A 25984-nucleotide genomic window follows, 5' to 3' on the forward strand; every position below is an offset into this window, starting at 1 on the left:
ATGCTCACATCATCAAAACAAAGTTTTACAGTATCTTCAATGACATTGTTCTTAAAACTGACGGTGATGTGCAATGACCAATATAAATGACTATGAAGAACTCTTATTGGTAGTAGAAATTCAATTAAGATCGAGTTCTTTTGAGCTGTACACGGCAATGAGTTTCTGAAGATGAGGCTGCCCTCAAAGACTTGGACTTGGACAGTGGACAGGATAGTACACAAATATAGTGCAATGTAGAATGCAGCCTGTATTATCATTTATAGCTGGGCACAGAGAAGTTCTGACTCAGGGAAGTGGTTTCCTGGAGAAGTTACCGCCATGCTTTCTGTGAAACTAGTGCTCTGCCCTTGCACCTTGTTAATGTAGTATTAAGAACTTTTAAGCTTCAAACAAAACCCTGATAATCAGAGAGACCCTGGGCATCATTCAAAGCAAGCTTCTCCTCTTAAAAATGTTAAAAACTTCAACCAGAGCTAAAAGTGCACTTGCTTGCTATTATCACAAGGGCAAGTCAGTGGCAGATTTCCTGACTCAGCCCAGTGTCCTCCCATTTGATGAATCAGTTATTAAAGCTCATTGGCAAGAACTTCACAGTACATTTTCCCCTCCCTGCACCTGCTCCCCTAGTCAAAGGGCAACTGTGAACAAAACCTAGCGGCCTTGTCCCAGCCCAGAGTTTGGACCTTCACAACACGATGCCCTCATCATTGGGACCTGACCGCACCTGAGCAGCAGCTAGGTGGGAGGTAACCGGCTTCACAGATGACCTCGGAAGTGACGTAAAGGAAGCGGAAGGTCTGTCGTGGCTGCCGACTTCCTGTTGTTAGAGGCGGGGGGGTGGGGGGCTGGCCACTTAGTGTGCTGCTGTGTGGGGCGGCCTGGGGCAGCCCGGGAGCGGCTGACCCCCTGCCTACGGGGACAGAAGCCACGAGGTGGCCGCCATGGCGGTGTCGGAGAGTCAGCTCAAGAAAATGGTGTCCAAGGTGAGGCCGCGATGCGTTCGCTACCCGGCGCGCCCACCGCCCCCTTCCGTGCCCGGATGGGCCTGGCCCGACCCAGTCCAACGAGCCTCCCAGGCTGGCTGGGAGCCCCAGTGTGGCCCTCGGGTGCCTTTGCGTCCCCCAGCTCCCAGATCCCTGTCGCCTAGTGCCGGAGCCCGGATCCGGGGCCAGGGAAAGTGGGGGGCGGCGACAGTCAACAAAGGCACGAAGCGGAGGCCGTCCGCCACCTGCCGCCCGCCCTCCTCTCTTTCGATTGAGTTTGGAGCAGTCTGTGGGGCAGTATAGGTTTCGTTTTAGTGTTTATAAATACAAGAGAAGGTTGTATTTAATTCTCCGTCTGGGGGATGACCTCCACGCCAGTGCAGGGATCCGTCAGTCTTCGCCCTTCCCTCTCGGGCCCCCAGAGACGGTCTCTTTCAGTTTTGTATTCCTCACACGGCTCAGTACTTGACGCGTGGGAGATCAGTAACTCTTGGTTGAATAGGCTCGATTTTAAATGAAAACGTCCCGAGAATCCACAATACAAGTACCTCACTACCTCGGGTAAAGTAAACAGAATTGTATTACCATTTCAGGGACTTTGATTTGCTAAGAATAACTGTCTTTTTCTTTAATTCCATTTTTTCAATTACAGTTTACATTCAATATTATTTTGTATTAGTTTCAGGTGCACAGCCCAGTGGTTAGGCAGTTATACATAGTCATTACAATATTGTTGACTGTATTCTCTGTGTTTTAATTTATATCCCCAGGACTATTTTGTGACTCCCAATTTGTACTTTTTAATCCTTTCACCTTCTTCACCCGGTCCCCCAATTCCTCTCACCTCTGACAACCATTAGTCTGTCTGTTTTCTTTATCTATGAGTCTGTGTCTATTTTGTTTGTTCATTTATTTTGTTCTTTGGACTCCACATAAAAATGAAATCATATAGTATTTGTCTTTCTCTGTCTGACTTGTCTTAGCGTAAGGTTCATCCATGTTGTCACAAATGGTAAGATTCCATTCTTTTTTATGGCCAAGTAATACTCCACCGCATATATATATATATGCACTACCTCTTTTTTATCCACTCGGCTCTACTGATAGGCACTTGGGCTGCTTCCATATCTTGGCTATTGTGACTCGTGCTGCAATGAACATAGAGGTGCTTATGTTCTTTCAAATTGGTGTCTTGGGTTTGTTCAGATAAATACCCAGAAGTGGAATTGCTGGGTCATAAGGCAGTTCCATTTTTAATTTTTTAAAGAAACTCCTGTTTTCCACGGTAGCTGCACCAATCTGCACTCCTAAATAGTGCTTTGGGCTCCCTTTCCTCCACATCCTTGCAAACACTTGTCATTTGTGGATTTATTGAAGATAGCATACTGACAGGTGTGACGTGATATCTCGTTGTAGTTTTAATTTGCATTTCTCTGATCATTATAGACATTGAGCATCATTTCATGTCTGTTAGCCATAAGAGTAACTGTCTTTGTATACTTCTTATAACATGAATTTATTTGCTTTGAACTTAAAATCTTCACATTTCGAGACTGGTTTATTTTTTCATTTTTTAAAAAAAGATAGTCATTTTGTCTATTAAAGCTGTGAATTATTTTGATAATTACTTCAAATGTGGCACCTGATACCAGACTGAACTGGATTGTCTCCCTCTACCCCAAATTTACCAAACCTAATTGGAATAAGATATATGTGAAGTGTTTGAGAATTGAATCTTCCGTAGTTCACTGGGTTAGCTTTGGATGGTTGACAAATCAAGAATGATGGAAATTGAAGTAATATAAACAATGTTCAATATTAATAAAACACACTACTATGTACAAGCTTATTTCTTTGAAAAAATTTTTTTCTAGTCCATTGGGTTTGGTTAAGGAGAACGTAACCTCTGTAGAGAGTGACAGTTTTCAAAATATTACTTCTCTTGGTTGTCTAGTATCTTCTAGACTTTTTTATTTTGTTTTGATAAAGTAGTTATCTTTAATTGTAGATAAAGTTTTAGGGAGCCCTAGAAGATTGTGGCCCAGATCTGTGTTGTAACATTTATATATGTCATTTTTTTAAAAACGGTATATTGTTTTACATACCGTGTAACTGAAGAATATCTGTCCATGCCATTTTTGATCTTTAAATTGATAGCATAGTATTAAATATTTATATATAAAGACAAGAATATTGAAATACTGGTTTTGAATTTTAAAAACCATAATTAAGATTCCTAGGCTTCCTCTAGAGAAACGTGTCTCCCTCTCCCTTCCACCTCTTTTAACCCTAAGAACAAAAAGGATGTAGGGAAGAGGTGGGAGAGAGCATTCTACCCATCTTTTGGTTCTTGGACCAATATCTGAAAAACTGAGCCTCCTACAAGTGATGATGTCAGTTCTGAGTATCAGCATCTTTTCTATCCAGCCTATAAATAGATGGTAAGAATAGTAAGTAGGATAATAGAAGATATCTGTGGAATTTTGTCCTCCTCGTAGAGGGGTAGCTTCAGGTGTTATTCTTTCAGTTGGAGGTGGCTCACTGTAGGAATTGCCAGCCAGGACCATAGACACATTCCTAAGGTGATGGTCCTTTATTCTTGATTGTGGGACTGCCACACCCATCATAGCACTTTGGGCCACCTGCCTTGACTTATGTCTTTTTATTTTATTTTATTTTGAGGTATAATTGACATACACTATTACATTTTTATATGGTATTACAGGTAACACCCTTCTCCATCGTTAGTCCATCTTGCTTTACACAAATACCGTTCTACTTCCAATTTTTCACATAGGCAGTTGCCTGTATTCTTGCATAGTGTATCTACAGCATCCCTAGAGGTGGGGTCACAACCGCATAGGTGAAAGAGAGCTGACATCGATGATGCTGTGTGCCTCACACTGTTTTAGGTTTTGGGGATACAAACGTGTACAGACAAAACAACTACACTTTTGGAATTTAAATTCTCATAGAAGGCAATAAAGAATTCAGTAAACACATTAATTAAGTAGTATTTTGGAAGGTAATAAGTGCTTTCGAGAAAAGTAAAGCAGGAAAGGGAAATAGTGGAAGAGCGCTAGGGGGTGAAGATGAGATTGGTTACAATTTTACAGAATAGTAAAGGAAGGCCTTTATGAGAAGATCTATTTGAGCCCACCCTCACCTGAAAGAGGTGAGGAAGCAAATTGGGACAATCTGAAGTAAGGACATTCCAGAAGGAAGGAAAAACAAGTGCAAAAGGCCGGATACAGAAGCTTGTTAGGCGTGATCGAGGAACAATGAAGGAGATGAAGGTGGCTAGTCTGGAGTGAGCAAGGGGGAACATATTGGTAAATAAAGGTGTGGGAGACTTCCGAGGGCTCTCAGGCCTTTGTAAGGACTTTGGCATTTACTTGGAGTTTGATGGGAAGACTAGGAGGCTAAGAGGAGCGGCAGAGTCACCTATAGGTATCTCCAGAAGGCTGTTATGATAATGGTGGCTTGCTGGCATTGTAGCTATGGACGTCGGGAGAAGTGATCAGGTTCTGGATATTTTTGAAGGTAGAACGAACAGGATTTTCACTGTAAATGTAAAGTAAAGAGAGGCAGCAAGTATAGCCAAGGCTTTTGGTTTTGAGCAGCTGGGAAGATGTAGATACGGAAGACTTTAGAACGGGTAGATTTGGGGGAAGATAAGGAATTCAGTTCTGATCATATTAAATTTGATTCCATATCACAGTGTAGATATCAAATTGGCAATTGTACGTACATGTCTGGATTTCAGGAAAGAGGTTCAGATTGGAATTATTAAGTTTGAGACTTATCAGCATATAAAGGGCATTTAAAGCCGTGAGGGAGATCGCCAAAGGAGTGTCTTTAGCTATAGAGGAGCAAGGACTGAGCCCTGGGGCTTAGTAATACTAAGAGGGTAGGAGAAGGGAAAGACCAGCAAAGAGACAGAGAAGGAGCAGCGGGAGCGGGGAGGGGAAAAATTTAGGGGAAAGATCGTAATTTCTAGATCGAACTACTAATTCAGAGGAAATATAGAGGGCATAGGAGCTTATACATACATATTAAACTACACCAAGGTGATGCAATTAGCAGAATGCAAACCATGGGGGCCTCTATAGGACAAATGAACCAATTTTGTCAAATTCCAAGGGGTAAAAATAGAAATGGGCCCTTCACCTGAAGAGTAGATAAACTGTGATATATTTAATAATAATGGCATATTAGCCATAAAAGGAATGAAGTATTGATACATACTAGCATGTGGATGTACCTTAAAAACATGCTAAATAAAAAAAGCTACTCATAAATGGCCCCATAGTACATTATTCCATTTATATGACATGTCTGGAATAAGCAAATCAATAGAAACAAAATTGATTGGCAGTTTTCTAGGGTGAATGGCTGTGCGAGGCAGGTGAGGAGGGGGTAATTGCTAAAGGGTATAAGTTTCTTTTGGGGTTGATAAAAATGTTCTAAAATTGATTGTGGAGTTAGTTGCACAACTCTACTGAAAACTTCATATAATTCACTTTAAATTTGTGAATTATATCTCAATAAAGCTGTTACCAAAAAAATGGAATAGAGAGAGAATTTATAGATTAAAAGAGCTCTAAAAGACATTTTAACAAATTACAATGTGTGGGTTTTATTTGGATTTTAATTCAAATTAAGGGGGGGGGAAACATGACATGGATGAACCTTGAGGATATCTTGCTAAGTGAAAAAAGTCAGACAGAGATGTTATGAACCGTATGATTTCACTTGTGTGTGGGATATAAAACTGAAAGCAATAAATGAATAAAAAGAAAAACAAACAAAAACTCATAGGCAGCCCTTGCTGGTGTGGCTCAGTTGGTTGGAGTGTCCTCCTGTACCCCCAGATGTTGGGGTTTAGATTCCCAGTCAGGGCACATGCCTAGGTTGTGGGATCGATCCCTGGTGGAGGCGCGTATGGGAGGCAACCAGTCCGTGTTTCTCATCTCTCTCACCCCCTTCCCCACCTCTGCTTCTCTTCTCCCACCTCTGCCTCTCTCTCTCTCCCCACCTCTCTCTCTCCCCCTTCTTCTGTCGCTAAAATCAATAAACATTTTTAAAAAAATTTTTTAAAACCTCATAGACACAGAAAACCAAATGGTGGTTACCAGAGGGAAGCGTGGGTTGGGGGGAAGGTAGTAAAGGGCAAGGATATCAAATAGATGGTGATGGGAGGTGATGTGACTTTGGGTGCTGGGCACATAGTGCAATATACACATCATGCATCATAGAAGTATTCACTTGAAACCTTTATAATCTTATTAACCAATGATACCCCAATGAGTTTAATTTTTAAAAAGGGGGAAAAAAGACACGAGACCACATATTTGATAATATTAAGGAAATGGTGATTATTTTAGTATAATAATAGTATTGTGGGGTTGTTTTTTAATGTAAAGATTTGTTTATTTCTACTGGGGGAAGGAAGAGGATAAATAGAACAGTTTCTGATTTGCTTTCCACTGTATATACACATACCCACATGCATGCATAAACATATACACACCAGAAATACCCCAAGCCAAATTAAAAACCCAAAAATCAAAACACCCTCAAACTGCACCAATACTTTGTATTTTGACCAAAAGAGGAGACCCTGGGAGGACATGCAAAATCAAATGACTGAAAAATGCTGAACAAACAGTATTATTAATGTACAAAATAAATTACTGACCTACTAACAGTTGATGTCCTCCATGCCTGTAAAACTTTGGAACCACACAGCTAATTTGTTAAATCTAGTCCATGCCAGCGTCCAAAAACCAGAAAAGATTTTTAGTTAGCTTCATTCTTTGATGCTTCATCAGAATTTCCTACAAGACCTGGGACATCAACCTCCTCCTCATTAATGTCTTCTGGTTTTGGCGATTTGCTATCCAACACCTGCTCCGGGAACTGTTCACCTAACTCCCCAAGATTTGTTAAGCTGTCAGCACGAAGCTGACTCAATATTCCAGAAAGCATTTCTGTCATTGGTTTGGCTTCTGCACGAGTAGTAATTGCAAAGGTGTTAGTGGAATGGAACGCTTGGACTTTGTGACTGCTGAAATGAGTGACTGTCCCGTCATCTTTAATTATGTTTATCTCTTCAATACCAACTATATTATTCACAGCCAGTCTTTTCAGAGAACTCTGAAGTTTTTTGTCATCAGCCGTAGCTATTCTCTGTACCACCTTCTTTCTGCAAGCTGTACCCTTGCCCCTATCCCGGCCTGAGCCCGAAGTCTGGCTACCTTTTGATTTATGCTGTTGGTAGACCCAAAGCAGGGAGGGTCCTCCAACACCAGCACACAGGAAGAGCAAGATGGCTGCCTCAGTGTGTGGGTTTCTAAAGTTCTTTTTAAGAAATATACTAAAATCTTTATGGGCAATGGGATATGATGTTATGACTTGTTTCCAAATAATATTGGAGGAAGGAAAGATGAATGAGATTATAGATTAAAGGAGATTGGCTATTATTGTTGAAGCTGGATGTAGGATGACAGAGTTCATTATACTATTTTGTCTACTTGTGGATGTTTAAAATATTCCCTAATTTAAAAAGGTTTAAAAAGAGAGAATAGAACCCTGACTAGTGTGGCTCAGCTGGCTGGGCATCATCCCGCAAATTGAAAGGTCACCAGTTCAATTCTCATCTTTAATTAATGTTAATGACTAGTCAGAACATTTATACTTTTAAAGTGCTATTAAGGAAATAAGATTTTAAGATTAACCCAGCAATAAAATAGGTGCATTGGTTTTAAACTAAATTCTTATGTGATTTTGCTTTTCAGTACAAATACAGAGACCTAACTGTACGTGAAACTATCAATGTTATTACGTTATACAAAGATCTCAAACCTGTATTGGATTCATATGGTGAGTTTACATAATAAAATACCAATACTGTACTGTGAATTTACTCCTTTTGTTAATGATTGTAGATTTCCCATTTTCCTTTTAAGATTGTTGTTGGTTTTTCCCTTGTAGAACTAAAACTTCACCTAATATAAGTATTGGGGGAATAGAAAATTACAAGATCTAATTACAACATCTATATTTGTGTAGTTGTTACAAGTTTTTAAAAAGTACTCTAACATAGAGCTATGCAAATTTAGACCTAAAGGGGACGTTAAAGGTAGTTTAATTCATCATCTCCCAAAGTATTATCTGTAGTTGTAAAGAATGTTACTGGGGATGGGGTTGGATTCTGTTGATAAATTTGAGCAATTGCAGATTAAACAAAATTCAGTGGCTTCTTTGCAGCCATGCTGCGGTGTTTCTCAGGGCATCCAGTATGCTAGAAAGTTATACCTCAACAGCAGGGAAGACGATACACTATAGCGTAGTGTATCCTAAAGTTAAATACCTCCCCACGCCCCCAGCATTTCTTTATAGTCTTAGACATTTAGCAGAACTATATGCTGTTATTTTATAGATAAGGGAAATATTTTTAAACTATGATCCTTAATCCTGTAGAGTGTGTAGGTGACAGTTCATTATTGAGACAAAATAAACCTCGGTTTTAAGTAAGAAATGACAATACCTAAAGTTATTCTTATTTTTAAAGTAGTCTTTTTGTCTCCACACCTGATGTGCCAGGGCCAAGAGCGCCTGTCCATGATGAGGCCCGTGGCACTGAGGACAAGCAGCTGAATTGTGTGGCCGGGGCCCTCACTCTAAGCTCCACTTACCCCTAGGGCTTTGAAAACATCAGGCCCTTGTGAGGAGGGGTGGGAGGCAACAGAGGGACTCTCAGCCCTGGGTTTCCTGCACAGCAAAGACAGGAACCAGAAGTTCTCTTCCAGACGTAGGGCACAGTTCTACCTCATGTCCACGTGCTGTGCTGTGGTATTTAGAGCCCTAAAAAAACTCACATTACCAAAACTAGTTTACTTAAAAATGGCTTCAGTGGGGGAGAAAGTGACTGGAGCTAGAATTTTTCTGCAATAGGTTTTACTGCATGCTAAAAAAAATATATATAAATAAGTTTGTTGAGTAAAAGGATTCCAATATAACTGAAAAAAATCTCACATAGCTTTATATGGCCAAATCACATCTAAACCATTGCTGTCAACATGCTTTTAGAGTAAATGAAGTCATAAATTTAAATAAGATGGGATTTTCTTAAAGCACAAAATTGGAATAATTTATAACACAGTTTATAATTGTCAATAGTAAGAAAAAGAACTGAGGTCAACAGTACTGTGTTCTTGTGCTTCACATTACAGCCTTTTCCCTGTGTGATACAGTGTTAATTCCAAATCATTATTACAAATAATAGCAGTCCATGTAATACAAATCATGTGTGCCCTAATTAATCAGTTGATTATAGTTAGAAAAACTTGCGTGATATGGTATGAGAATACTTGTATTAAAAATTTGTATATATTTGATTGTGAAAACTTTTTTCTTTTTAAAAACAGTGGTTTAATGCTATATTAGGACTGAGAATGATAGTAAATGAGGATAAACATATGGGAAATCTAAAATTTTATGATACTAGATTAACTTTAAGTATGGTATCATTGGATAGTTACTTTTTAAGTAATTTTATAATCATGTTAGTTGGGGAAACAGGTCTTACGTTTACTGGGATTGTAGCACTCAACATCCATTTTCCGAAGTAATTCAAAGCATCTTTTCTTTACCCATTCAAAAACTGATCCCACCGAGTGACTCAACAAAAGACACTCTGTTATTGGGGGGAAAGGATGATACATTTACAAGTTAACCTGTTTCAAGGGTAATGATGAGTTTTAACCAGCGTTTCTGAAAGAATAACTTAATGGGAACATCTATAAAAATGCTCATTTTTTTAAAATCATTGTTCTTTCCTTTCAGTCTTTAATGATGGCAGTTCCAGGGAACTAATGAACCTCACTGGAACAATTCCTGTGCCTTATAGAGGTAAGTGTCTTATGTAGTTTATGTTTCCAGTATAGATGCATTTTGATGCACACAGTATGTTGCCAAAGAGTTATAAGTAAATTAAGCCTGCTTTCTCATTATTTTCATGGTGATACAGAGATTCTAACTTATATTGAAATTGAACTTTATTTGGAAGCAGCACCTAATATTTTCAGCTTTTTTCCCCCTCCTACCAACGTATAAGTGCCGCCTCCTGTGGGAAGGGTTTGCAGTTTCATAGATTCATAGAATTTTAGCACTGGAAAAGGACCTTACGTGCCTCCTAATTCAGCTTCCTACTGTATTCAGACTTTCCTGACAATGGGAAGCTATACAGTATAGTGGCTGAGACAGAGACTTTAAAGTCAGGGTAGAGTAAGGTTTCAGTCTCACTGTCTGTAGTCTATCAGGTTTGTGATCATGGGCATCTATAACATTGGGATAATAGTATCTAACTCAAAAAAGAACTTGTATGTAAAGGACTTAGCGCAGAGTCTAGTATATAATAAATGCATATCAAAAGTAACTATTACTTAAAATTGCAGTGTTGGTGATAATTTGATGATGGATAATTACATCTTTGTTAGCCAGTTAGCCACCCTCTGCTGGAATACTTATAGTGATAAGGGAACATTCAGTTTCATAAAAACTGTTCTGTTTTTGGGCAACTCTGTGAATTATTCCTTGTGACTTACTAAGACCTGTGTCTCTGTAATTTAACCATTAATTTTATATAGCACTGGCTATGCATGAGGCATAGGTGTTACAGGCTATGTATAAAAAGATAAAGGATGTACTACCTCTGGAAGAACTTACACAGATAGGGGAAACAGAGGAAATAAATAGATATTTATAATATTCTGTAACTATAGAATGATAAAATATAAGGGTGCTGTGAGATTACCAAGAAGACTAATACCATGTCAGAAGGTAATGGGGGAGTTGACATTTGAACTTGGTATTAAAGGATTAATAATAGAATGGACACTTCAGACAGGGAGGGAAAAACACTTGAATATCAACACTGAATAAAGCAAGTATAATAAGATTATGGAGGACTGAATAAAATTCAGGATAACTGGTTTTGCCTTTAGGAGGTAAACTCTGGTTAGAGAAATGTAATGGGGGAAAGAGAAAGGCAGGAAACTATGGTAAAAATAATTAAAGATATTTGCTTCCTCTACTATATATATAAATTTTATCTAAATCCTTCTTTGCTCCCTCACCATTTTTCAAATGGCATAGTTCTTAAGCCCAAAGAATTCTGGTTGGTGGAAATAAACTGCTGTTTTCTGTATTAGGGTATATTCTGTTAGAGTTCTTTTTTAATTGTATAGTTTTGGGTAAAAAGTAAACCCAAGTTTCCACAACTTTGTAATTTCCTTACTTAAAATTTAATGCCTGTATTTATAGGAAGTGAAACTGTTTCTAAGAGGAAAAGTATCTGAATTTATGTTAGGTGATTCAAATGGTTTTTTGGGACAGTGGCTTTGAGCTTAGTAAGAAAAGGCTGTGTTCACTGTATTAACTCTGTTAGATCCTTCGAAACACTCTTCAGTTTGACTATATATAGTCAAATTTCTCAACTGAGAGAGATTTCTTTTTCATAAAACAGAAAGGAGATCACGTCATTGATTTTACTGATTGAAAAAGTATCACTGAAAATACCATATGCATTGATGAAGTTGTAGCCACCATCAGCACCTGTTTGACAGTTGGATTGGCTCTGGCAAAGGAATTATATCACTTTCTGATAGGCCACCACAATCCATGGTCTTCCCTGTATAACCCTTCCCAGTGAAGCTTATTAACTGAAATGACAAGAGTCAAGTAGCAAAGAATGGATTGGGTTGAAAGATATTTCATGAAGAATGCTCTAATAGCTGCAAGCACACACTAGCAGAGTAGTGATCAGTTAACTCCTTAATCCTGCTGGTGTATTTTACAAACTGAAAATTTGAGAAACTGATCTTAAACTTGAAATATTAAAGTATTTGTTGTGATTTTTTAAAAGTGTTGCTTACTTTAGTTCTCTCTTGCTTACCTACTAAGCCATATTGAAAAATAATAAAAATAGTAACTGAAGTTTCTTTCTCTCTCAGGTAATGTATATAATATTCCAATATGCCTGTGGCTGCTGGACACATACCCATATAATCCCCCTATCTGTTTTGTTAAGCCTACTAGTTCAATGACTATTAAAACAGGAAAGCATGTCGATGCAAATGGGAAGATATATCTTCCTTATCTACATGAATGGAAACATGTAAGTATTAACAATGTTCTGTGAATTTCTTGTATTTTATATATTTTGTTCACTACCATCTAACTTTTTATTAACACTCCAAGAGGGTCCCAAGGAGGAGACAAGGTCATATAAGATCACTTATTACTAAGCTGGGTAATTGAAAAAGGCTATCCAAAACGAGTACAGTCATGAGCTGTATGACAACATTTTGGCCAACAACAGACTGTATATATGATAGTGGTCATGTAAGATTGTAATGGAGCTGTAAAATTCCTATTGCCTGGTGATGTTGTGGCTGTCCTAACATTATAGCGCAATATATTCCCTGTGTGTTTGTAGTCATACTGGTATAAACATACCTACTACACTGCCAGTCATATAAAAATACAGCACATAGAATCAAAGTAGTAGGCTGTACGATCTAGGGTTGTGTAAGTGCACTCCATGATATTTACGTGATGATGAAATTACCTAACAACCCATTTCTCAGAATGTATCCCCTTTGTTATGTGGCGCATAACTGTATATCTTATGTTTGTATGGAGCTTGGTAATTTACAGAATATGTTTAGTCACTTTTATTTGTTTGAGTTGAATGTTTAAGTATAGATAGAATTCCTGTAGTGGGAAGTACATTTAAAAAAAATAGTATACTGATGGCACGTATTTGTGAAACTGTTCAAATATCATTACTCAAAATGTTCCTATCAAGAAGTAATAATGGTAGAAAACTGTTATTTCTGACTCTAATGGTAAAGCTCTGGCAGACCAGTGTTCCTGTCAAAATAACTAGAAAAGCCAAAGTATGAACATTTGTAGAAGGCTTGGGGGAACCATTGAGGCAATGAGGGCTTGAAGGGCCAAGATCCTCTAGTGAAGCGAACTGCAAGAGATAAGCCAGCGCTCTGCCACTTTTCCCCGGGGGTATTTACTGATTCTTCCTGCAGGGTAAGAGGCTGAGAATCTGGGCAAAGGGCCTTCGCTAAGAGGCAAAGAAACCTATAGAGTTCCTAGCAGTTTTACAGACCTGAAAAGATCTGTAAAAGATCTGTTGCTGTTCTGTCTGCCAATACAGCCAGTACTGTAGGAGCCAAAATTTGGAAGAAAAGGAAATTACAAAGAAAGAAACCAGATAATTGAGTTTTCCCCTCAGAGGGTATGTTGAATTCCTAAGCTTCAAAGACAAGATGCTCAAGAGCTAAGCAGAAAACCTTTGAGAAACACAGCCAAATTCTCAGCATCCTCAGGCTGAGGAGGCAACAGGAGGTTAGAACCTTATCACGGAACAGGAGGGTGGGTCAGCGTCCTAGGCTCCTAAGCGATGCCACTGGGGGAGCACGTCCCAAGCGTAAGAAGTCTGGCATGATGAGCCTAACAGAACCCCAACCTTAAGTAAGCTCAGTCCCTGATTAAATTAAGGTGACTCTCATAGTATCTGCCTGCCATAGGATAGGTAAACTCTTGCTGGAGGAAGATAATATATAAAGCCTCTATAAATTGTCACAAAATGTGACCAGCATGCAATTTAAAATTAACAGGTACATCAAGAAAGGGGGCGAAAGACAATAGAACTAGGACACTGCCACCCCCAGGTAACCTGGTTATCAAACACAGATTTGGAAATCTTAGAAATGGAAAATAGAGTAATAGAAATTAAGAACTCAGTAGATGGAATTAGTAGCAGATTGGACTCAGTCACAATAGAGAATTAATAAACTGGTAAATGAATACTTCGTATTATTTAGTGCTATTAACCTAGAAATAAAACCTACAAAAGATGTACAAGTCCATTATGGAGAAAATTTTATTCAAAGACATTAAGGAAGACTTAAGTCAAAGGAGAGAGAACCTTATTCATGGAATAAGAAATGTTGGTTCCCTTCAAATTGATCTCTATCCTGAGGAGTTTTTGTTTCTCTCTGTATGTGTTAATTTTGTGAACATGCTGGGCTGGATGGCATGACATTTCATCACACTACTCAGAATGGTGCACAATTTAAAACTTATGAATTGTTTGTTTAAGGAGATTCCCATTTATTATCATCAGACCATGTATAACAAACTGCAGACAGTGAAACCTTGGATAAGCGGAGAGTGCTATACACGAAACGTCAGACTTGCTACACATAAATAACTAAATAATAAGTAAAAAAAATCACTTAGCTTTATTAAATTAATTAAATGAAACGTTTGTGTTTGGGGTCCTATAAAGAAAATTATCAAGCTGAGCTGAAAACTGATTTTTAAAAATGGCCAGACTTTTCCATTTTGCCAAAAATTAAATCTAGCTGGTTTAAATTTGTGTTCTGTTTAAATCTGTAGCTGGTTTAAATTTGTTTTCTGTTTTTAGCCACAGTCAGACTTGTTGGGGCTTATTCAGGTCATGATTGTGGTGTTTGGAGATGAACCACCAGTCTTCTCTCGACCTACGATGTCAGCATCTTATCCGCCATACCAGGCAACAGGGCCACCAAATAGTAAGTAGAATTGAGAGTTGATTTTTAAACTCATAGAAACAGAAGAAAGCAGAAAATCTTGTTAACAAAATGTTTTTAATGACTTCATTTTGCTTTTTAGCTTATCAAGTTAGTGGATTTTTTGGAGGTGTTCTGAGGCCCCACATCTACATGTACAGATTCCCACCAAAGACTGGCATTTGGGCTTTCATTTGTGGGTAGAAATCTCACTCTGGGTGTGCTGGATTCCAAAATAGGGGAGGAAGAATGCTGGAATAGAGCTAGAATTTTTTCTTTTTAATTATGCATGCCATGGAATAGCCGTATTTGATCAGTTTGGAAGCAGATATAACCTGAAAGGTAATCTGACCTTTCCTTTTCTTTACAACTCCAGGATCAGTGTTATAGATAAGAATCAATAACAAAGTCAACTAAATCATTCACATCAGCTATTCTGGGTATACACAATTGGACATCTAGCTCTCAGCTTTCTTCTCTATCGTACAGCCAATTCGTGATTCCGTCTTGTGTGGAGGGCACAGGGGCATGGAGTCAGTACCAGGGCTCCCCTAATGGATGTACATTATCTCCATTATTTCTGGGTCTTTAAAAATAATTCTTACTGATACTTCAAAATCACCCCAGATATTTGAGAATTGGTTGTACTTATTTGTTTTGACTTTATTAAACCTACATTGATTTCATTGTTTTGAGCTGTGATTATTTTTACAGATCTTAAGATTGTAATTAACCAGATTTATTTACCTTGTAAATCAGATTATGTGAGCTTTAATTTTTCTGCTGAAAATTATCCTCTTCCTTTTTAATTCATTCTGTCTTGAGGAGCATCTTGGCTCATAAGCTGAATGGGAATTTAACAGAAAGAACTTTCGGAACCCATTTCCTTTTCATGCCCTACCTTCCCAGAGTAAGCTTGGTTTTAGGATTTAGGACAACTCTTAATAAAGATGCTAGGTATTCTTTTGGACCAAAAAATTTTCATCTTGAATTCTCCAGTGCCCAAGATTAGATAACCTTGCTCATACAAGTTTGAAATATCAAGTATTTCCTAGTTTATCATTCGTGTTTATTTGTTCAAATAACATAGCAGTGACCACTTATGGTAGGAACCTTTTCAGAAATTTAGGCAATCTCCTGAGCAACATTTTTTCCTAAATTTCTTCTTATAAACTTCTTTTTTATTGACATTGGAAGCACCACATTCTAGAAAGAGACCACACTGAAGAGATCACAATTGCAGTTCAGTTTTGTAGTCACTGTAAATCACATTAAGTAATCTAGAAATAATTTAAGTTACTAAAAGACCAACTTATTGTCCATCCATTCCAGTTTTAATACTTTTTATACATTTAAACAATATTTTAATTAGGTATAACCGTAAAGAAATGAAAGTGAATTCCTTCCCCATACACACCAAGGAATAGCTCAGAAATTTGTATACATACTTAAATATTATATTTTAATTGAGAAATTATATACTTCTATTATTACTCAGAACATATTTTTGTAAAGGTTTTATTTATTTATTTTTAGAGAGAGGGGAAGGGAGGGGAGGTTAGGGAGGGAGAGAAACATCGAATGGTTGTCTCTTGCACACCCCCAACCGGGGACCCGGCTTGCAACTCAGGCATGTGCCCTGACTGGGAATCGAATCATCGACTTCGTCGTTTGTGGAACAATCCCAATCCACTGAGCCACACCAATCAGGGTCATTGCTCAGAGCATTTTGATCTCCTTTTTACCTGTTTTAGGATGATTTTTGAGCTAGCTATGAGTCACATTTAAAAAGTGTTATCTTCAAACTTCATATTTTGACAACCAACAGTAATAAGTAATAGTCAACATTTATTGAATGATAACTGATACACAACTAAGCATTTCACATTTGTTTTTATTTAATGCTTACATGTTACGTGTATTTGTATTACATTTGATTGTGGCTCTAAAATTACTTCACTTCATTATCTGCTTCCTTGCTAGTCTTGGATCCAAATAACATTTGTTGTTTCACAAAATTAAAATTCGAAGGCTTTAGTAGAATTGTTAGCTTTTCAGAACTTCAGAAAAGGAAAATTGCATATAATTATGAGGTGGTAGTTTTGTATATGTAAGAGAGAACCCAGCATGAGGGCAGTAATTGAATACCATATTTTGCCATGTATAATGCTCACTTTTTTGCCCAAATTTTTAAGGAAAAAATAAGGATGCACATTATACATGGATATAATGATGGGCAAAATAATCCCCTGTATAATGTGCACAAAAACTTGGGTACTTATTACACACAGGAGCACATTGTACATGGCAAAATATAGTATGTATATTGATGACATTTAATAGCAGCCTCATTTTTTGATGTTCATAAAGATAAGCTGTGCCTAGCCCCTAGAGCAAGAAAAGAGATAATTTGTGCTATCTAGCAAGTATGACATTTTGGGAGTCTTCTTATATTTCTGAAATAACATTGAACATCATCTTAGCTTCCTTATACTTAAGAAAAAATTTACTTATGACATCAATAAATTCATGCTAGCAAAAAGGCTATGAACACTGGTAGTTGGAGATGTTTGCTCATCAACTCTGGTAAAGACTTCTAAGGTCTCCCACCTCTCTAGCGTTCTACACTCTAAAGGTTTATTTCTTGAAGGCCCCACCCCTCTTGCCTTCAAGCCTTCCTATACCATTCCTCTACTGGGTCTCTTTTGTTTACCTCCCCCTCCTAGGTTTCAATTAGCTGCCTCCTGTGTGACCTCACATAGAGCAGCACTCTGTGCTTCCCCTGTCCCGACACTTCTCACTCTGCGCTATTACTCTTGGCGTCCTTATCTCCCTGACTAGAAGCAACTTGAGGCCAGAAATTCCTGTTTTCTTTTTTTTGGTAATCAAATTCCCAATGCCTGTCACTTAGAAGGCACTAAAATACTGATTGGATTAAGGGCTAATTCGTCCTTATAGTCAATGAGAAAAAATTCACTGAGGATAAACTGATTCTCAGACATTTCCAGTTAAGGCCAAAATTAACTTCTCATCTTCTGTTCATCAGCCTCTTGGCACCACTGACTGCTTCTGTCATTGGCGTTTTCTGTGAAAAAAAAAATAAAGCATCGTTAAGCTTGCTCTATTCGAGCCCTTTTTCTCTAGCATTTACAGGCTTTTGTTTTGTTTTTAACCACTCTAGCCGAATATAAGTTTTGAATATAGAATCTCTTATAGTAATTTGAAGTCTTTTAAAGTCCTCAATCAAGCCAACAAAACCAGCTGTGCTAATTGGTCAACATAGTCTGAAAAGAAATATCAAAAGATGTCTTAGATATAATAAAGAGGTCACTCTCTAAGAAGCCTACTTTGGACCAGAGAAGGGCAGAATCACCTTCTAATTCCATGTTGAACCAGCTCCTGTCTCAGATTGGAGACTCTTTGAGAGCTTGCAGAGCTGAGCAGGTTGACCTATTTGCCAGTTAGTCCTTGTTGGGATTGTCACATGTGTTGTCATTACTCATGTTTAATGCTTTGAGAATTATGTGATTTGCAGAGCATTATGCTTGAAGTAAAGAATATGGGTGAAGTGTTTGGTTTGATGCTGAGATTTATATTCTTTAACTGTATGAAATTTTGCTGTGGTTTGACAGTGATGTATAGCTCATGTAATAACCTAGGTACCCAGGACTATGCATATTATTTTAAACTGTTAAAACTATTTTCAGCTTCCTACATGCCAGGCATGCCCAGTGGAATCTCTGCATACCCATCCGGGTACCCTTCCAATCCCAGGTAATGAAAACTGATCTTTTGAATAATTGTTCAAAATTCTACTGTTGATCTAGAGTCAAAATATTAGGTGCTAACTAGGGTATTAAAATAAATTTGGTTACAATTTAACGGAAGATAAGACTGGGTTCATTGGTAGAATTTTGTGGTACATAGCTCAAAAGGAGGTTTTTTTTTTCCATTTTGGAGAAATGCAGCTCTATCCCATTTACAGAAAGGAAAGGGTTGGGGTAATGACAATTATCTTGATTGGTTTTAGATATTGAAATTCTTGCTACTTACCTTTAAGAACAGCATTGGTGGATCAAAGGTTAATGGAATACTAATTATAATGAATTCAACCCAGAGAATAATATTTTAATTTTTTTTAAAGACATTATTTATTTATTTTTAGACAGAGGGGAAAGCAGGGAGAAAGAGGAGAGAAACATCAATGTGTAAGAGATACATCGATTAGCTGCCTCTCACAAATCCCCAACTGGGGACCTGGCCCACAACCCAGGCATGGGCCCTGACTGGGAATCGAACCTGCGACCCATTGGTTTGCAGGCTGACAATCAACTGAGCCATGCCAGCCAGGGCAAGTTTTAGATTTCTTGAGACCTTTAGTTTTCTTAAGTTTAGAAATGGAATCCTATTTAAAACCCTGAAATTACAAACCTTTAGAATTAAGAGTTGCCAGTAAGAAGGAACTTTGGATGTATAGGGAATAGTTGTTGGAAATACAATTAGGAAATGGACTTCTGAATAATAAAGCCATTGTAAAGAAACTTGTAAATAAAAATGAAGGCCAGAAATATTGACAAAAATGTAACCTTTATTCACTTATCATATGTAACCATAAAAGTCTGTTCTGTGAGGTTACTTGTAAGAAGTTCCTTTTTGAGGCAACTGTTGTTCAAAAATGTGATTTTTTTTCCATTGGCCATTGATATCTTTCTGTATATAAAAGGTCTTGATAGAAGAGCTTCAGAATCTCCTTATCTTCTTCCTTTGTCCTAAAGGAGAATTAATAAATCAGTGACTGAAGAAGAATCTTTGTCTTAAAACAATGAATATGAGAGTCTTTTTTCTTGCTATAGAAAGTTGGACTAGATGATCTCTAAGGTCTTCCAAGCCTTAAGATCTTTTCAAAATTTTATTTATCAGCTGCAGCATGTATACAAGGAAACTAAAAGGTATGTCAAGAATGGTTGGTCCCATTTTGATATGTGTACTAGCAAGCATGTATTAAGATTATTAGAAAACAGTTCCTGCTATCAGAAAAGACAGAAAATGGTAAGTGTTGTAATAAATAGAACTTTAAAAGAGATGCCCCATCTGTTTAGAGGTGGAAGCTTAGATAATAGTTTTATAAATGCCGTTTAAACATTTACAAGGATGACCTTAAAAGAAAATGAGATGTTTAGAGGTGGAAGAAGCTGCAAAGAGTAATAACATTTGGTAATTGAGATGTCAAGTCCAGCCCACTCATGTTATGTAGCCAAAGGTATGAAAGCCAAAAAAAACCCAGCAAAGAATAGGGACATACTTTAGCATGGCTGGAGAATTTAGGGTTATGAGTAGAGGAATTGAAGAGAATTAGGTTCAACTTTCATAGATATTACAAATCTCCCAAAATCTTACCTGATTTCCTCTGGCTAGCATTGATTTCCCACACTCCATCTCCTGAACTTTTATTTAGCATTTGTTATTTCCTTTATTCTATCAAGATTGTTTACAGGGAATCTTGCCCTATTTCGATTATTAGTATCCTGAGGAAGAGATGGATTCATCTTAGTTCCTACCTCAAGCACTTAGACACAGTGCAAGAGTAAAACCAGTGTCATTAAGGGAGAAGTAGCAGCTCTAACTAATACATGGAAAAAAACACAGGGAGGCAGCCGAAATGAGGAGACAAAGAAGCATGGCCCAAATGAAGGAACAGAGCAAAAGTCCTGAGGAAGAACTAAACAAAATGGAGACAAGAAATCTACTAGATGCAGAGTTCAAAACACTAGTTATAAGGATGCTCAGTGAACTTAGTGAAAACTTAAACAGCATAAAAAAGGACTAGTCAGAAATGGAGGCTCCACTAATTGAAGAATAACTTAAAGGAAATCGGTAGTACAGTAAATTATGGCAAGAATCAAAGTAGCAATTTGGAATATAAGGAAGCAAAAAACACCTAAACAGAACAGCAAAAAGAAAAGAAAATCCAAAAAAAATGGGGATAGTGTGAGGAGCCTCTGGGACAACTTCAGACCTACCAACATTCACATCATGGGGCTTCCAGTAGAAGAGAGTGAGCAAGAAATTGGAGACCTATTTGAAAAAGTAGCAACAGAAAAGTTACCTAACTTGGTGAAGGAAATAAACGTAAAAGTCCCAGAAGTGCAGAGAGTCCTAAACAAGATGAAACCAAAGAGGCCCACACCAAGACACATCATAATTAAAATGCAAAAGGTTTAAAGACAGAAAGAATCTTAAAAGCATCAATAGAAAAGCAGTTAGTTACCTACAAGAGAGCTCCCATAAACCTGTCAGCTGATTCCTTAACAGAAACTTTGCAAGCCAGAAGAAATTGTCAAGAAATAGTCAAAGTGAGGAAAAGCAAGGACCTACAACCAAGATTACTGTACCCAGCAAAGTATCATTAAAATCAAAGGATAGATGAAGAGTTTCCCAGGCAAGAAAAAGCTAAAGGAGTTCATCACCATCAAAGTGGTGGTATACGAAAAGTTAAAGGGTCCTTTTAAGAAGAAGAAAATAAAAATCAAAAATAAAAACAATAAAATGGCAATAAATACATATCTATCAACGGTTGAATCTAGAAAACAAACGAACAAACAGAACAGAAACAGATTCATAGGTAAAGAGAACATTTTGACAGTTGCCAGATGGGAGAGGGATGGGGGATGGGTGAAAAAAGCAAAGGGATTAAAAAGTACAAGTAGGTTGTTACAGAATAGTCATGGGGGTGTAAAGTACAGCATAGGGAATAGTCAATAATATCCTAATAAAGCCCTGGCTGGTGTGGCTCAGGGGGTTGGGCATCATCCCACAAACCAAAAGATCGCAGGCTCAGTTCCCAGTCAAGGCAAATGTGTGGGTTGGAGGCCAGGTCTCTGGTTGGAGGCATGTGAGAGGCAGCAGATTGATGTTTCTCTTGACATTTATATTTCTCTCCCTCTGTTTCTCCCTCCCTTCCCCTCTCTCTACAAATAAATATATAAAATCTTTTAAGAATATCAGGATGATTAGTAGTAATTTAAGTAATATCTAATCACTGGGGTATACACCTGAAACAAATAATAATGTCTGTCAGTCATGATTAAAAATTTAAAAATGATAAAAAGAAATAGTACTGTAATCCCCCTTTATCTGTGGTTTCACTTTTCATAGTTTGTTACCCATAGTTAACTGCAATCCAAAAATACTAAATGGAAAATACAGAAATTAACAATTTCTAAGTTTTCAGATGCCTACTGTCTAGTACCCTGAGTAAGTCTTACACTGTCTCACTTCGTCTTTCCTGGGACATGAATCATCCCTCTGTGCAGCGTTGCATGCTGCATATGCTCACAGCCCGGTAGTCGCTTAGTAGCTAGCCCTCTCAACTGATCGACTGCCGTGGTGTCACAGTGCTTGTGATTAAGTGAACCTTATTTTATTCAGTAATGGCTCCAAAGTAATGGCACAAGAACAATGATGCTGACCATTTGTCAGGGATATTGTAAATGGCATTTATGAAACAAAGTTGACTAGGAGATCTGAGAATATTTCTGAGGAAAGGTCCTTCCAACTCTGATATGAATACATGAATGATACAAAATTTCTAGAGTGAGAAGGAAATTTTTAAGACTTTATTTAAGCAGAAGTATTTTCAGGTCAGACGAATCACAAAGGTTATCAGTGAACCACAAGCAAACACTAAATAGCATCATTTTCCTCTATGCTAGGAAATCAGAATGGAAGAGTTCTCTTACAAAATAATTGTTGCTTCCCGATCTGATGCCATAGAACTCCCCATAGAAATACTCTGGTTGCTTTCTGCTGCTGTGAGGGTGACCCTCAGATAACCAGCGCCAAGCAAGAGCATTGTAACCATTCACTATAAAAGTAAAACCAGTGTCATTAAGGGAATTTCTCTGGAATTTAGTTTGACTAGGCAGACACCTGTAGCTCTAAAACTGTATAGTCATTAACTGGAAAAAGAATGACATGTCAGGTTTAACTTCCTGAATGGAGTTCTAAAGATACTATAGTGTTGGATCATCGTAATATTTAATGTTTTCTGTTCTTCAGTGGTTACCCAGGCTGTCCTTACCCACCCGGTGGTCCGTATCCTGCCACAACAAGTTCCCAGTACCCTTCCCAGCCTCCTGTGACCACTGTTGGTAAGTAGCCTTCAAAATTGTATTTCTCCACATAAGGAAAGTCTGAGTTGCCTATTGTGAAAAGTGCATTTCATTTTCTTACTGAATAAATTTGGGCTGTAACATTGTGTAAGTTAAGGTGTGTAATACGTTACTTTGATACATTTACATGTTGTAGTGTTACTGTCGCAGCAATATTACTGTATATTTCCTCCTCATTACAAGTTTGTATCCCTAAGCACCATTAGTCCTATCCTTCCCTCTCTCCACCCTCCCCACCTGCTTTTTCCTTTTACGTTGAAATGTTAGAATATTCTTTAGAGGACAAATTTTTTTTTTAAGAGGAAAAACTCTTCATGGTAATGTCCTTCAAAAGCCTTCTGAAAGGTTTCTCTCTGTCTATCCTTGGCTTATTACAACTGTTTGTGACAGCAGCAAAAGTAATCCTATGAAAATAAACCAGGTCACTTCTCTGCTCAGAACCTTTCAGTGTTTCCCCATTTCCCTCAGAGTTCAGTCCCAAGTCCTTAGGCCTGCAAGGTCCTATGTGACCCTGCTTTCCTCCCCCTTGTTATTTATATGACCTCATCTCCTACTACTGTTCTGCCTTAGGATTTATCCACTGCTTGTTTTCTTGGCATGAAGCAGTCAGGCCTACTCTGACCAATCAGCTGCCACCATCACCTAACACACATACACACACTCCCAAATCAGAACAGTGTTTAGTATATAGAAGTTCATCAATAAATATTTTGCCGAGTGCCTCAGTGAATGCAGGAGCTTGTGAAGTTTATTTTTCGGTTACATTTTCTGATAAATTATAACCATCCAGAAATCTGAAGTGTAAATACGTGCCCCCCAAAATCATTTTCTTCCATTGTTTTTGTCATTGATACATTGCAGTTACTGAGATTCTAGTAGCATGGTTTGGGGTTTCTTTTTATTTTATATTCTCATCTTTAATGTAGCTCTTTTTATACAATATAATTTAAAAAATCAAGTTATAAAGTTAATGACTGGAGATATTAAAACCATAAGCAAAGCACACTGAATCTTGTTAAGCTCTTCATTTTGGTTCAGGCAGTAAAATGGAAATAGTGCTCTTTTGTCACCCTGTTTCTCATTGAGATGACGGTGTAGTTCCTTTGGTTTGTGGAGGGCCTCAGTTTCTAGAGATCCTTTATGTGTTGCTCTTCAGTACAATAGGTGTGAAGTGTTTTACGGCTTAGAATAGATGATTTCCATATATCCAAAAATAGGAATTTGGTGAAAATGGTACATTTAAAGTCAAATCTAATGTTTGTTTTTAGGACAGGTTATCAAAGCAGTTAATATTTTTTTGTATTTTTAAGAGTACTTTTTAAGAAAGGTCAGAAAGGTCATTTTATGATAACCTAGGATATTCTTTAATGTGTATATTATTTTTCTAACCTTTGTTGCTTACCTACAACTGGTTTTTTTTTTATCGTGTTTTAGTAATACATTGTGCAAAACATTGTTGAACTTTAAAAATGTAACAAAGCAAAGCAGAAGCATGAAAGTATCATTCGAATATCAGAGGTCACGCATAGTGAACATTTTCACTATGTTCATGGTTACTGGGATTTGTACTGTTATTCCCTGTGCTACTGTGGCCATGAGAAAGAGTGAATGTGGTTATTTATCCTGGTACTTGGTGGAAAATGATAGTTTCCCCTTAGACGTTTTGATTTGAGGGCGTAAAACAAAACCTGTTTAAAGGCACCATTAACTAAAATACGTCTTTTTATTTTGATGGGGATGCCTATGCCTGTGTTGTTTTTAAACATCTCCAACAATATTGAAGTAAACAAACCACTTAAAAATGAAGTAATAGAGATGGTATTCTTATAGAAACTCTTCTGAGAAAGTAGTGAAGACAGAGGGTGGATGCAGATCTTTAAACTTAAAACAATTCTTTCTGACTCCATTCAGTGTACATTTTAAACAACATTTAAAAGAATATCAGAATTTGTTTTGTCTCATCTCATTTTATAGCTTTTTTACTACGTGGGCAGACAGCTTTCTAACTAACCTGACTTAAAGCCACCTTCTTGAGGTTAGAGCTCACGGAGGACATTGCCTAAGCGGTGGCAGCAGCACTGAGTAATGAAAAACCTATTGATGCTTTTCCGTCAGGTCTGGGCAATAGTAATGGGGTTTTAATACACTTGCATTGTTTAAGTTCTGCCTTGAAGTCATTTTGAGACCAGGTTTATTTTTTGGATATCATCTTTGTAAGTGACTACCGAAAACATTTTCTATTGAAAGATCAGTGGGGAAAGATGTGGAACTTGGACAAGTTTCCTTAAATTTTGTCTATTGCAGGCATTATTTATCAACAAAGGCATCAGAGAAGTAAACTTTTCTTGATATCTGAGGATAAAACTTAAATGTTAAAAAGCTTAAAAGGTTTCCCTGGCCAGGAAGCTCAATTGGTTAGAGCATCATCCCAATACGCCAAGGTTGTGGGTTCGATCCCTGATGAGGGCACATATAATAATCAGCCAGTGAATACATAAATAAATGGAACAGCAAATCAATGTTTCTCCCCCTCTGTCTCTCTAAAATCAATACATTAAAAATAAATTATTTTAAGCATAAAAATTTAGTCCTGGCTGGTGTGGCTCAGTGGATTGAGTGCTGGCCTGCGAACCAAAGGGTCGCAGGTTTGATTCCCAGTCTAGGATACATGCCTGGGTTGTGGACCAGGTCCCCAGTAGGGCGTGAGCAGGAGGCAGCCACACATTGATGTTTCCTTCTCTTGCTCCATCCCTTCCCCGTCTAAAACACATAAATAAAATAAAGTTAAAAAAAAAAAAAAAGGTAAATACCTGCAGTTTTCTCTTTATAAACTTAAAAATTTAAGTTTCTGTTTCTTCAGATCAAAGTACATGTTTCTTTGGAGTGAAACCTGTTTATTAGGTCTGGGCATATAACTTTTGACCAAGATGACATTATGAAAACTATAAGAGAACTTAAACTGTTGTTTCAAAGTTTAAACGTGGTTGACCATTACCAACTTATAAATAATAAATTTACTAGACAACATTAATGCTTGCTTATGTTCTATTAATAGCAGATGCTAGAAGAAAGCAGTGACAGGTATGGAAATGTGGTTATTCATGTTTTCAGGGCTGAAAAACAGCAAGCGAGAAGCCTTGGTCCAAGCTGGGCATTCCCATGGAGAATGTCCAACTCCCTTGGACAAGGA

The 25984-nt window shown here is 37.6% G+C and overlaps 2 protein-coding genes across 2 annotated transcripts in view; one reads left to right on the top strand and one right to left on the bottom strand.

The window, feature by feature from the left end:
- Positions 1-840: 840 nt before the first annotated feature.
- The window catches only part of TSG101 (tumor susceptibility 101), a 39752-nt gene continuing 14608 nt past the window's right edge, over positions 841-25984 (top strand). The window contains exons 1-7 of the mRNA XM_054586009.1: positions 841-986; positions 7787-7871; positions 9837-9902; positions 12005-12168; positions 14500-14626; positions 18331-18397; positions 22682-22773. Coding sequence (XP_054441984.1) covers positions 945-986; positions 7787-7871; positions 9837-9902; positions 12005-12168; positions 14500-14626; positions 18331-18397; positions 22682-22773 — 643 coding nt within the window. The 5' untranslated portion in view covers positions 841-944. The remainder of the gene's footprint in view (positions 987-7786; positions 7872-9836; positions 9903-12004; positions 12169-14499; positions 14627-18330; positions 18398-22681; positions 22774-25984) is intronic.
- Positions 6789-7648, bottom strand: LOC129080565 (transcription factor BTF3 homolog 4-like). The gene is made up of 2 exons (XM_054586104.1): positions 7634-7648; positions 6789-7259 (listed from the first exon to the last, which is right to left on the bottom strand). The coding sequence occupies exons 1-2, from the start codon at positions 7646-7648 to the stop codon at positions 6789-6791; spliced, it is 486 nt and encodes a 161-aa protein (XP_054442079.1).

This window comes from Pteronotus mesoamericanus, unplaced genomic scaffold (genome assembly GCF_021234165.1).
Source record: "Pteronotus mesoamericanus isolate MK-2021 breed Mesoamerican mustached bat unplaced genomic scaffold, CSHL_Meso_final contig_90, whole genome shotgun sequence".
Classification (NCBI taxonomy): Eukaryota; Metazoa; Chordata; class Mammalia; order Chiroptera; family Mormoopidae; genus Pteronotus; species Pteronotus mesoamericanus.